At 32.9% G+C, this 12049-nt stretch overlaps 2 protein-coding genes across 2 annotated transcripts; one reads left to right on the top strand and one right to left on the bottom strand.

Annotated features, from left to right (window-relative positions):
• Nucleotides 1-983: 983 nt before the first annotated feature.
• LOC118035746 (F-box protein At1g47056) lies at nt 984-2958 on the bottom strand. The gene has a single exon (XM_035041364.2). The coding sequence runs from the start codon at nt 2757-2759 to the stop codon at nt 1158-1160; it is 1602 nt and encodes a 533-aa protein (XP_034897255.1). The 5' UTR covers nt 2760-2958; the 3' UTR covers nt 984-1157.
• A 4126-nt stretch (nt 2959-7084) lies between these two features.
• Nucleotides 7085-9024, top strand: LOC118035745 (cyclin-D3-3). Its single transcript, XM_035041363.2, has 4 exons — nt 7085-7785; nt 7897-8098; nt 8201-8331; nt 8432-9024. The coding sequence occupies exons 1-4, from the start codon at nt 7258-7260 to the stop codon at nt 8690-8692; spliced, it is 1122 nt and encodes a 373-aa protein (XP_034897254.1). The 5' UTR covers nt 7085-7257; the 3' UTR covers nt 8693-9024.
• Nucleotides 9025-12049: the final 3025 nt, after the last annotated feature.

The following is a 12049-nucleotide window of genomic DNA, read 5'->3' as shown; positions in this document are numbered from 1 at the left end:
CGAGCAATTGTAGTGTTTTGCCGATTGAGCGAACAAATATGATGAGGTCAGCACAGAGCTTGCTTGCACCATATGCTCGAAGTGTAAAGATCCTCGCACTACACTGCATGCAAGAAGCTGAAGGGTCAAGGCCTATTTGGGTTATAGATCCCAGCAAATGCATTGTTAGTCTAGTGTTACTGTGTTAGTGTGGGGGTTGTGTGTGCATTTGTTATACTACACTAGTAACACCTGTAACTAATCCTACCAAGTAACTAATTAGTCGACACTGCCTTCGAGAAACTAAAGGATCAAAGACTATCTGGGAAATAAATTCCAACAAATATACAGTGTTAGGGTGTCAATCTGTGTGTTTTAGAGAGAAGTTTCATAAAACAAAAGTAAATTACCAATTATGACAGACTCACTTCCTGAGAGATTTCATAAAACAAAGGTAAATTACCAATTACTACAGATTCTCTTCCTGATCTCCCATTCAATGAGCAAGGCACGCGAGAATCTGATGGTAGACAAAACAGTATTTTGGAGATTTATAGACTGCATAATGATTGATCCAGCATCAAGACAATCTGGCGTAACTCACGGCAATCAGCTTTTCATTGAGTCATTGCCATATATATTAAATAAATGATAGAAATCTGTCACTTCAAGAATCAGACTTGGACTTGCATGATGCAGCTTATGCAGCAATTGTAAATGTATAACTAGGTGAACAGAGACTAGTAGACAACAAAATAGTAAGTGTATAACTAGGCACAACCTAGATCGTATTAACAAACCAAACAGTTAATTTTCAACAAACAATAGTAAAATGCAAAGATGTATTTCCCAAGACTAAAACCTTAAGAATCTTCTCGTGTACCATCTTCTCAGAGAAGATACAAGTTGTATAAAGAGGAACAATCACAAATGTAAACTAGAAGCGTGTTATACAGCTCACAGCATAAAAAACACAAAGGCGAAGCGAGCAGCAATCCAAGAAATAAGAAAACGACAACTTTTTTTATAGAATGTTCAATAGGAAAGGCAATAAACAGCACACAAAATCAAATTAATTACATGAAAGGCAGAATCAGGTAATACAATCCAAACTAATCCAAACTGACCAAGGACAATAAAAGTTTTTCAATAGTTCAAATTTCAGGTTCACCGTCTCATTATCCTCGAGAACTGCTATTACCACTCAACCATCCTCTAAATGTGCAAGCCGCGAAACTTTTCCCATTCCAAAGCCCTAGTCTTGACTTGAAAGAAGTTGATCGTCCAGTACTTCTCGGTGCAATGCTAGGCAGCGGCATTTGATTAGGGACTGAATGAAACTCGCCTCCATTTTCCTGCACCCCACCATCACTAGCACTGGCATCCTGATGCTCAGGTTCCCCACTATCCAAATTGACCGCCAAAGATCCCCTCTTCATTCTCAACAAATCAGCACACTCATAAGTAACTGCTCTGCACTTCTTCACCTTCACTTTAACCAAATTCGGGCACCCATTTGCAAGCGCTTCCAATCCATGATCCGATACAGGACAACTCTTAATACAGAGCTTTTTCAATGCCACACATTTGGCTGCAATACAAGAAATCTCCACGTCACCAACAGTATCACTCCCACACAATGCTAGCCGCTCTAGATTCTGACAATTTGAAGCTAACAATTCTAAACTAATCTGTGTAGGATTCACCCCGATCAGCACCAACTCTTGCAAATTAAGACAATACTTGGCAACTGCCATTAACCCATCATCACCGATCCGATGTGCCTTCCAACCATCAATATGAAGCTTTCTTAGTAACCTACATCGCTCCGCAATGGAAACAAGTCCAATATCAGTACACTCCGGGGTTTTAACTAGATGCAAAATCTCTAAATTCAAACAATTAGAGATGGCTACAAGGCCAGTATCGCTAACTTGGAGCCTCTCTAAATGGACCTCAACCATACCAGTAACCCGATCCGCAATAACTTGAAGAAGCTTATCCCAATCGCCAGAGCATCTAAAAAGCTTCAAAGTTTTCAAATTCTTTGACCCGATTATAAGCGGGCCAAAACACTGTCCATTGTAAAGTTCCTTTAAGCAAATCGTTTTAAGTGAAGCCGCAGCTAAACCCGGTCCAATCGGCTCAGCCGTCGCGCCATCCGTAATTCCTCGAAGCCGTTTTACCGATAAATCCTCCAACGACGCGCAATTATCTAGGATCGCGTTCATTCCTTTTGCTCCGAAAGTGCAAGATCCACACGATAACTTCTTCAATGCTTTACAATTTTTAGCGAAAGCTGCCATGCCTGCGTCTGTGAGTTCTCTACATGCGCGGAGCTTGAGGCGCGTGAGGTTACGGCAACGAATAGATATTGCAACTAGCGCTTCGTCACCGATGCTAACGGATCTACGGTCACATTTGAGAGCGAGCTTAGTTACAGCGTCGAAGCGAGAGAAGAGAGATGTTACAAAAGGAAGGAGATCTGATTGGGCGTTGAGAGAGAGTCGGTGACGGCTCTGTCCTTCGATTCTTAACCATCGCCGACAAACTAAAGAGCACCGTTTCCGGTCGCCGGAACTAAGTGACTGGAAAACACAAGCTAAGCATTCATCAGGAAGATCTGAGATGTAGTCAGGTGCTTCCACGAGCACGTATTCGGTTTGTTCTTCTACTTGCATCGGAATGATGGGGACAGTGAATTTGGATTTTGAGCGCTGGCTGCTGAGATTTGAGTCTCGACGGCTTGTGATTAAAGCCGTCGAAGTTGTCTGGCCCATTCACGGTGACTGATTGATTGAACTGTGTAGATTTGCAGCTTCAGCTTAGGAGAGAGGAGCACACTTCTCTCTCGTGGTGTTTGATTGGCCTTTTTCTTTTTTTCGCCTATTTTCAAAGACGGAACTGAAAATGGATTTCATTCGGTTTTATGGAATAGTCTCCTCTTTTGTTGAGTTTACGTGTAGTGGATGAGTTCTCATTTGTTTACCCTGCACTCTTCTTCCTGACCTGGTAAGATTTGCATCTTTCCATCGTGTGATTTTGATCTCTGCAGATGACGTTAGAAAGGGCTCCGTGATGTGCAAGGGAGGTTTATGATGGGAAATAAGGTCGCCCGCTTGGAATCTTTTGCAATCATTATTTTTTGTATAAACAATATTTATCTGTCCATTTCTTCCACGAAATCTGATGGCAACCACCGTCCTTGTTAACGTTTATTTATTTATTTATTTAAAGTAATAATTGATTTCACCAAAGCTAATGATTTTTCATCCTTCAATTTCTCTCTCTTTTTTTTTTTTTTAGTGCTGCGGCTTGTTTTGGGAAATATTTAAAATTTGAATCTTCAAACATTTTATTGGTTTTTCGAAATGATATTTAAATTCCAAAATCAAAAAAACAAAAACAAGAAGAAGATTATATTTTAGTTGAAACTTGGGAAATTATTTATTTTGGATTTCAGAAACCAGTATTTTGCTGTATACGGCGGGACAATGAAATGATGAGAGAGAAATCAGCAGCGGTGCATGAAAGCACCTGCAGAAGCAATTTCTGTTGCCTTTCTCGAAAGTAGGTTGAATTTATTCCCATCTAATTAAATAAATTATAAATGATTTATTTCAATAAATATAAAAAAAGTATTAACAATAAATAAAAATTAAGCTAGAAAAAAATAAGAGATTTATAATATATTTCATCTGTAATGTAGTCATCTAAGTTATATTTTCATAACTTTATTTCTTTTGATAAATTTTTTATTTAATTAAAAGATTATATGTGCCTATAAAGTATAAAAAAAGTTGATAACAATGACTAAAAACTATAAAAAAATTGTTAACAATAACTAAAAAAATAAAAAATAAATGTAAATTAAAGATATTTGATCTTGCAATAAAGACCATCAACCAATTGTGTCTAATAACTTTATTTTTTATAATAAATTCTCTATTTAATCAGACAAAAATATAATTAGTGCTATATTGGAGAAAAATTTTGTTGGAACACCAAAAAAAAAATGCTTAGATATCGCTAACATGTTTCTTTTAAAAAAAAAATTAACCATGAATTCAAAATGACGGCATACATGAATATATTATATTTATGGTCAATAGGGTTTATTTTTATTCGATTGAAAAGTTCAATCTTTCATAATTTAAAAAAATACGTGGAAAAGCTAAATTCTCAACCAACTCAATATTGAAAAAATAAATTCGATAAAGATAATTTTAAAAAAACAACATGTGGGGGAAACACACAAAAAAAAACCATGCAAGGGAACCACTGTAGTAATCCATAGTTTTTTTTTTTTTTTTGAAAAAAAGATACAAAGCTCAGTTCTCAACCAGCTCAATATATAAAAAAAAAACCGACAAAGGCTATTTAAAAAAAAAAAAAGAAGTCAATTTTGGGTAAAAGAAATGAAAAAAAAACATGTAAAAAAAAAAAAAAAAGCGAAAAAAAACAACACGTGGGGAAAGCTATAGTGTTTTAAAAAAAAAAATAAAAAAACTAAATTTTCAACTAGCTCAATAGTAAAAAAATAAAATCAACAAAAATAATTCTGAAAAAAAAAAGAAATATGTAAAAAATGACAATTTTGAAAAAAAAAAATGAAAAAAAAAAAAACATGTGGAGAAAGCTAAAGCTAGATTATCAGCTAGCTCAATATTGAAAAAATAAATTTGATAAAGATAATTTAAAAAAAAACAAGTGAGGAAATACTATAGCAATCCATATTGTTTTTTTTTTTTCAAAAAAAAACTACAAAGTTAAATTTTCAACTAACTTAATATAAAATAAAATAAAATCTACAAAGGCCATTTTGAAAAAAAAAAAAAAAATAAAAAAAAAAAAAAAAAAAAAAGAAAACAATGCATGAGAATATTATAGTAATCCACAATGTTTTAAAGAAAAAAAAACTACATAGTTAAATTTTCAACCAGCTTAGTATTAAAAAAAAAAAAAAAAAAAAAAAAAAAAAAAAAAAAAAAAAAAAAAAAAAAAAAAAAACTACAGCGACGGCTACAGTGAAAGCATCACGCGTTTTAGAGTTCTTTAATTTTTTTAAATGGTGTTTTATATATATTTTTTAATTTTTGAATTATTTTAATATAATAATATAAAAATAATTATTATATTAGTGATGGAGATCCCACAAACAGCAAGCAGGGCCCAATAAATTTTCAAACCTTGGGCCCAGGAAAAAAGCGCTGTACAGGTGTCACGTATCGAGTAATTGTGTTGCATGGCCCATATCATTAACAAAAACCTAAAAGGCTACGCTGAAATACTGTAGTACGTTAGGAGATATACTGTTCGTTCGAATAATGTTTTTCTTTTTAGTTTCTAGAATTTTTTAATAATTGGTCTCTGAATATTTTTCTTCTTCTTATTCGGTCTTTCAAAACTGCTATGATTTATGACTGGTCTTGCTAATTCTGTTTTTTCTTGCCAGCATATGAGAATTTCAAAGTATCAAGTAAATATTATGTTGTTAGTTTAATACTTGTTTTAGTAAAATAAAATTTTATTTTATTAATTTTAAGTATTTAAAATTTTAAAAAAATATCAGTCTTTTATATTTTTTTTATTAATATCAAAGATTGATTTATAAAGTCAAAAAAGATTCATGTCTTTTATTAATTTTAGTTCTTTAACTTTTTTTTTTTAAAAAAAACAATGCTCCCTTTATATTAGATTTATTTGAGATTTGATTTTATTGTTTATTTTGGTCGCTTTGATTTCAAGAATCTCACAACATTGAAGGAAATTTTTTGTGCTTGGTTTTGAAAAATAAAATAAATTTTGACTTTTTTAGAATAATTAAGTGTTTAGAGACCAAAGCAAATATAGAAACTAGGTTAAATGGGTAGGGAAAATTGGTTGACACGTGTCCCTCTATGGCAAAACATCAGCTTTTGCAATGGTGTTGTAATCACTGCATCATGCTTTCCCTAAACTTATTTTTTTCTTCTCTCATTTCCCTCTCCTACTATCAGGACGCATGTTGACATGCTAAAATTAAAAGTTGTTCTATGATTTTATTTTTATATTAGGTTTGATTTTTATTTTTTTAAATATATTTTTTGTTTTGGATTATTTTTAATTTTTTTTATTAATTTCATCCATTAATATTTTAATTTAAGTCAAATTTAGTTTTTATTTTCTTATTGTTATTTTTTTTTATTTTTTTTTTTTGAATTTCATCCACCAACATTTAATTGATTGTGAAATTGATTTTGTGATTTTTTTGGATTTTTCTTCTATGAGATTAGTTTTTATCTCATAATCCGAGTCACAAGTTTTAAAGATTAGCTCGAGGTGACTATGATTTTTTTTTATGTTTTTTTTTTATTTCATCATTTAATATTAAATTAATCGAGAATCATGCTTCATGCTTGTTTTTACTTTTCTGTTTTGTGTGGTTATCTCAATCTTATGTTTTGAATTTTAGGCTTGGTGGTCTAACTTGAGTTTTTTTTTGTTGTTTTTTTAATGAATTTTTTTTATATTTTGTCTTTCAACATTGAGTTAATTTAAAAATTAACTTTGTAGTTTTATTCAATTTGTTTTCTATAAAATCAGCATGGTCTCATTACTAGGTTGCAGATTTAGCAAGGTGTTTTTGGTGGACTCAAGTTATTTTTTTATATTTTTTTAATTTTTTTTTAATTTCATTTCTTAACATTTAATTCGTTGAAAAATAATTTTTTTTTTTTGCTATTTACATGGTTGTTACAATATTATTTAATTTTTGATTTGGATCATAAAGGCCTTTTAAAAATATTGAAAGGATATATATATTTTTTATTTATTATTGTCAAGTGTTTAATTTTTAATTCAATCATTGTCAATTTTTTCTTGTTAAGTTTGATTTATTTACTGTTATTGCTTGTTTAAATTATATTATTAAGTTATCTGAATTTATTTAACCCAACAGTTTTGAATTTCTTTTCCCTTTTAAAAAACACAAGTATTGTGCAATTTTTTTTATATTATAAAAATTTAACCCGATTTACAGCTGAACATCCAATCAAGATCAAGTGCAGGAATAGACAATAGATAATAAGATAAAGACCCACCGACCCGCTCGAAACCCACAAATAAAACACAACCTTCGGATCACTGGCTAGTCCCCTCCCTTTTTGCTCTTTCCTTCCTTCACCTCGAAAGAGGGAGAGAGAGATGGCTCCAGCTAGCTGTTCTGCTCTCTCTGCAAAATTCATCTCTCTCTCTTCTTATCTACAATGAATCAAGATCTATACCCCTTCTTCCTGGATGAAGATGGCATCGAGGTATAATCCAGAAATAAGTGAGCAACAACAATATCAGCAAAACCCTACATTTCTTTATGATGGTCTTTATTGTTCCGAAGAGAATTGGGAGAAAGAAGTTAGAGAAGACTATTTTCAAGATGAAGTGAAAGGAGAGAGTTTTTATAGTATTGATAACAATAAACGAAACACTTTTCCAGTCTTCGTACAGCAGGACTTAAGCTGGGAAGAGGAGGAACTTTCCTCTTTGTTTGCCAAGGAGGAGCAAAATCAGCTGTACAAAATTTTAGAAATCAACCCATCTTTAGCCACGGCTCGCTGTGAGGTTGTAGAGTGGATTCTAAAGGTCAATGTACACTACTCGTTCTCTGCTGTAACTGCAATCTTGGCCGTGAACTATCTTGATAGGTTTTTACTCAGTGTCCACCTTGAGAAGGATAAGCCATGGATGGCCCAACTTGCAGCCGTGGCTTGTCTCTCACTTGCTGCCAAAGTGGAGGAGACCCAAGTGCCCCTTTTATTGGATTTTCAGGTAGATATGTGTATTTGGCTTGGTATAAACTTATTGCCTCATTTGATAAATGCTTGTGATTAATATGTTTGCTTGATTTTCTCATAAATGTGTGATGTTTGGCTTGTTTAGGTGGAGGAAAGTAAATATGTGTTTGAGGCCAAAACTATCCAGAGAATGGAGATTCTGGTTCTTTCTACTCTTAAATGGAAGATGAATCCAATAACCCCGATATCATTTATTGACTACATCACTAGAAGGCTCGGCCTAAAAGACTATCTTTGTTTGGAATTTCTAAAGAGGTGTGAGCGCATATTACTCTCTGTCGTGCCAGGCAAGTTGTCAAAATCTTTCCTTTACCTCATCCATGGTATGGCCTCTCATTTAATTTCTCTCGTTTTTTTTTACTTACGTTATGTTTCTTGAATATATGCAGATTCTAGGTCTATGCTTTATGTCCCTTCAGTAATGGCTACTGCCGCAATGCTATATATTATTGATGGTGTAGAACCCAGTCTTGCAGCAGAATACCAAAGCCAGCTTTTGGGCATTCTTGGAATCGATAAAGTTAGTAGGTTTACTCTCGCTTCATTGACTTCCATTCTTTTGAATCAGAAAATGCCATTGTATATGCACTTTTGTACTGAATCTCGATTATGTCAAACAGGACAAGGTAGAGGATTGTAGCAAGCTCGTAATGGAATTGGCTCCCGGAGACCATTTTAAGTTTTCAAGCAAACGCAAGTATAGTTCAATTCCAGGCAGTCCAAACGGGGTGATTGACGTGTCTTTTAGCTCAGACAGCTCGAATTATTCATGGTCTGTGGTGTCATCGGTGTCTTCATCACCAGAACCTCTGTCCAAGAAGACCAGGGCACTGCAGAGTCTAAATGATGCAACCACAGATTTTCTCAGCCTTCCTCGCTAGTGCCTTAAGATTCCTCCTTTTCCCTAATGGACTATCTTTTGTTCCATTAATTACTGTTACGCTTTTTCTATGTTTAAGTTAACTTGCCTGCCACCTCTGCTTTTCTAGCCCAGGTCGATGCATAGAGCGGTGAAATATGAATTGATTCTTGGGATTTGGAAGCAGAGATAGTTGGCATTTTATCCGGAAATGAACAACAGGAAAAAAAAAAAAAAAAAAACAGAGATGACGAGGAAGAGTTCTTGTAGTAATATGACCTCTTTCCCCCCAGTTTATTAGGTCCTTTAATTTTCTCATATTCTATAAATAAAATATCTCCTAGAGTGACCTTATTCATTAATTGGTCACTTATTATAAGTAAATCAAAATGTTGCAGGGTAATCCACTCTACAAAATGCACTATGTATCTTCTCCATCGCACTGTAAAGTGACTGTTCATAATATTTTATTTTAATTTCATCTTTATCTAAATGTCTATTCTACAAATATTTTGATCTATATTTATCTTTAATTTTTATTTATTAATAAATATAATTTTTAATTTATTTGATTATATGTGTATATACATATTAAGTTTTTTAATTTTCACTTGAAATTTTTATATATAAAAAAGTAAGTAAAAAAAACTAGAATATTTATTTTCTTAAGAAAAAATTTCAATCGACGGCTAGACACGGTTAAAAAGCTAGTTTCATTTCTGCATAGAGAAATAAATACGTAGATCAACAACAGTAAATTTCAGTACTGTCTACACCTTGTTGGATGAAAAAGAGAAGAATCATGGAGGGAAGATGAACAACACCAAATCCAGGAGGGGGGAATGGAAAATTGAAAACATACATTACAATGGATTTTGTTGCATGTGAAGATAGGAACATGTTGTCGGCCACTGGAATATCAGGGATTTCATTTTTTGTGATTTATTTGTAATATTTTGGGGTTTGACCTCGTCGGAAGAGCTCAGTTTTCCAACGACTAGTGTTGGGTATGTTACCCACTAAATAAATCAGACAGACAGAGGAGGCTAGTCTTGCAGCTGTAACAACACCGTCCGTTCAGCTTTTTCTTATTATAAGCACTTTCTCCTATGCGTAGACCTCTATACTTGCTCTTAAACAACTCTTTCTTTTTACGTAGAGGTTAAAAGCTTTCATTTTCATTCCTAATCTATTTATAAAAAATATTGAATATATATACGAGTGCTCAATTTCATGTCAGTAATACCCAGCGATCACCAGGAGTTACCTTGTTCACATGCTTGACATTCGCTTTTCCTGGGCTTATTCTTGCTTGTCAGTTTTTTTTAAAAAAAATTATTGATGAAATAACAATGGCGAAAAAAAATGGGTGAAATAACATAGTTTTTTTATATATATATATATATATATGTTATAATTGAAAAACATGACATTTATAGTTTGTTATTATTAAGAGGAATGAGATCTTTTTTTATTTTGAAGTTATCTGCTTTTTCAGGAGAGAGATGAAAAAAAAACATTGCTACACATAAATTTTGATTTTTACACCATTAATATCATATAAAAGACTTGACAAAATAATTTTAATGACAAAAAAAATATCAATAATGACTTACAAGCTATCTTTGGATGACAAGTGTGGCACTATCATGGTTACCATTAGTGACTTTCCTTAATGTTTTTAAAATCGTCTCATTAAAATATTTTTAATGGTATCAGTGATGTTGTAATCGGAGTTTCAATGTATTTTTAAGATCTATTTTTTAATTTTTTTCTCTTTCCTCTCTCCTAATGTGCAGCTCATTTCATAATTTTTTTAGCAGTCATTATTCTGAATAACGATAAATTATGAATGTCGTGTTTTCAAATCACGACATGTATAAACTGTACTTCTTACCAATTCTATTTTAATTTGTGTCATTTTGTCACATATTTTTTTAAATGTGCTAATTTCTTTTTTAAAAAAATTCATTTTCCTAAGTGTTTTGACACATGACAACAATATTGATTAAGGGAGTGTTTGGTATTGTGGTAATATTTATGATTATGATTTAAAAAATAAGTTTTAAAAAAGTTATAAATTATAATTTTTTTCTAACCAAGATGTCAAATAGTTTTTGATGAAATATATATAAAATTATGATGTATCGATTAACCAAATACTTTTAAAACTGTATTTAAGGTAAAACACATCTTTAACTAGATCTCATTACTCTACCAAACGAATCCTAAATGCAATTTGTCCAGGGGAGACTAAAGACTTGTGGGTGTATATGCCAATTTGAATTCTGACGCAAAAGCTTTGAGTTTTTTAATGATCCACTTTTGAACATAAAGAAGCCTGAAGAATCCAATCTAACGGGGCAAAGTCAAAGGACGAGCAGAGCTAACTGCCCTTTGATAAGGATATAAATGGACATCAATATTATCTCTTACGAGCTGAAACTTCAAGTACAAATGTATTTTATGTATATGAATTGTACAATGCTAGAAAAGCTCGATCAGTGTTTGGATCCTTGAGGCAATTGAGTCGGCAAGTGTAATGTATTTCACTGTCTTCTACACTTCTTCGAGTCATTTTTCCCAGAATGAAGAACGCCGAGCAGATGTATCAGAACTCCAGGAATAAAGAATTTTGATACAAGCCATCACCTTTCAGTCAAGAAGGCTTGCATGTGCTTTCTACCACTTTAAACTAAAGGGAATAATGACTTTTGGCTTTATTCTCAATCCTAATTAACACAGCTCTCTAGATTTATTACTGAATTGCTTAACCAGCTACTAAACTCACTGAATTATTGAGTCCAGGTCTTTAAATCTACAGTGAATGTAGGAGCTACTATATAGCCTGCAAATTTTTTAGCCATTCTCGGTCTTCTGGCTCGAACATGCCATGGACAGGTGTGGTTTTCGTTAATGGCGATAGTTAGAAAAACTTGCCCTAAATTAATGAAGCATGTCACGCTCGTATGTTTTTCCATGTTTATCTCTCTGCGTGTTCTAATCTTTTTGGAGGATTTATCATTGAAATGGGGAACATTTCAAGATGGAGTAGGTTATATGCAACAATAAATTGCTCAAATTAATGGCCCACGCACGCAGTTATTATTATTATTATTTGTTTCTAACTATGCAGCCAACTTGGGGTCTGGGGGGGGAGGGGGGGATGAAGAAAAAGAAGAGCATAAAAGAGAGTAATAAGTCGCATTAACCAAATAAAGAAGCCATGAGGGAAGATTAAAAGGGGATTTAGATGCAATTAGATCCAATAAAAACTCAAGCACTGAAAGGGGAAAGGTTGAAAAGCAGGGGAATGTTGAAATTGGGGCCAAAATCTTTTGATTTTGTCTGTGATGTCTTTGTAGGTGCTTTGTTATTT

This window comes from Populus alba, chromosome 2, assembly GCF_005239225.2.
Source record: "Populus alba chromosome 2, ASM523922v2, whole genome shotgun sequence".
NCBI lineage: Eukaryota > Viridiplantae > Streptophyta > Magnoliopsida > Malpighiales > Salicaceae > Populus > Populus alba.
The sequence above is the reverse complement of the archived record's forward strand: the minus strand, read 5'-3'. Positions and strand labels throughout refer to the sequence as shown.

Bases quoted from the DNA above. Each gene is read 5' to 3' on its own strand.
- LOC118035746 (XM_035041364.2), bottom strand. From the start codon at position 2,759: ATGGGCCAGACAACTTCGACGGCTTTAATCACAAGCCGTCGAGACTCA.
- LOC118035745 (XM_035041363.2), top strand. From the start codon at position 7,258: ATGAAGATGGCATCGAGGTATAATCCAGAAATAAGTGAGCAACAACAA. The intron at 8,099-8,200 runs GCAAGTTGTCAA...GAATATATGCAG, and splicing joins ATTACTCTCTGTCGTGCCAG to ATTCTAGGTCTATGCTTTAT. The intron at 8,332-8,431 runs GTTAGTAGGTTT...TATGTCAAACAG, and splicing joins GCATTCTTGGAATCGATAAA to GACAAGGTAGAGGATTGTAG.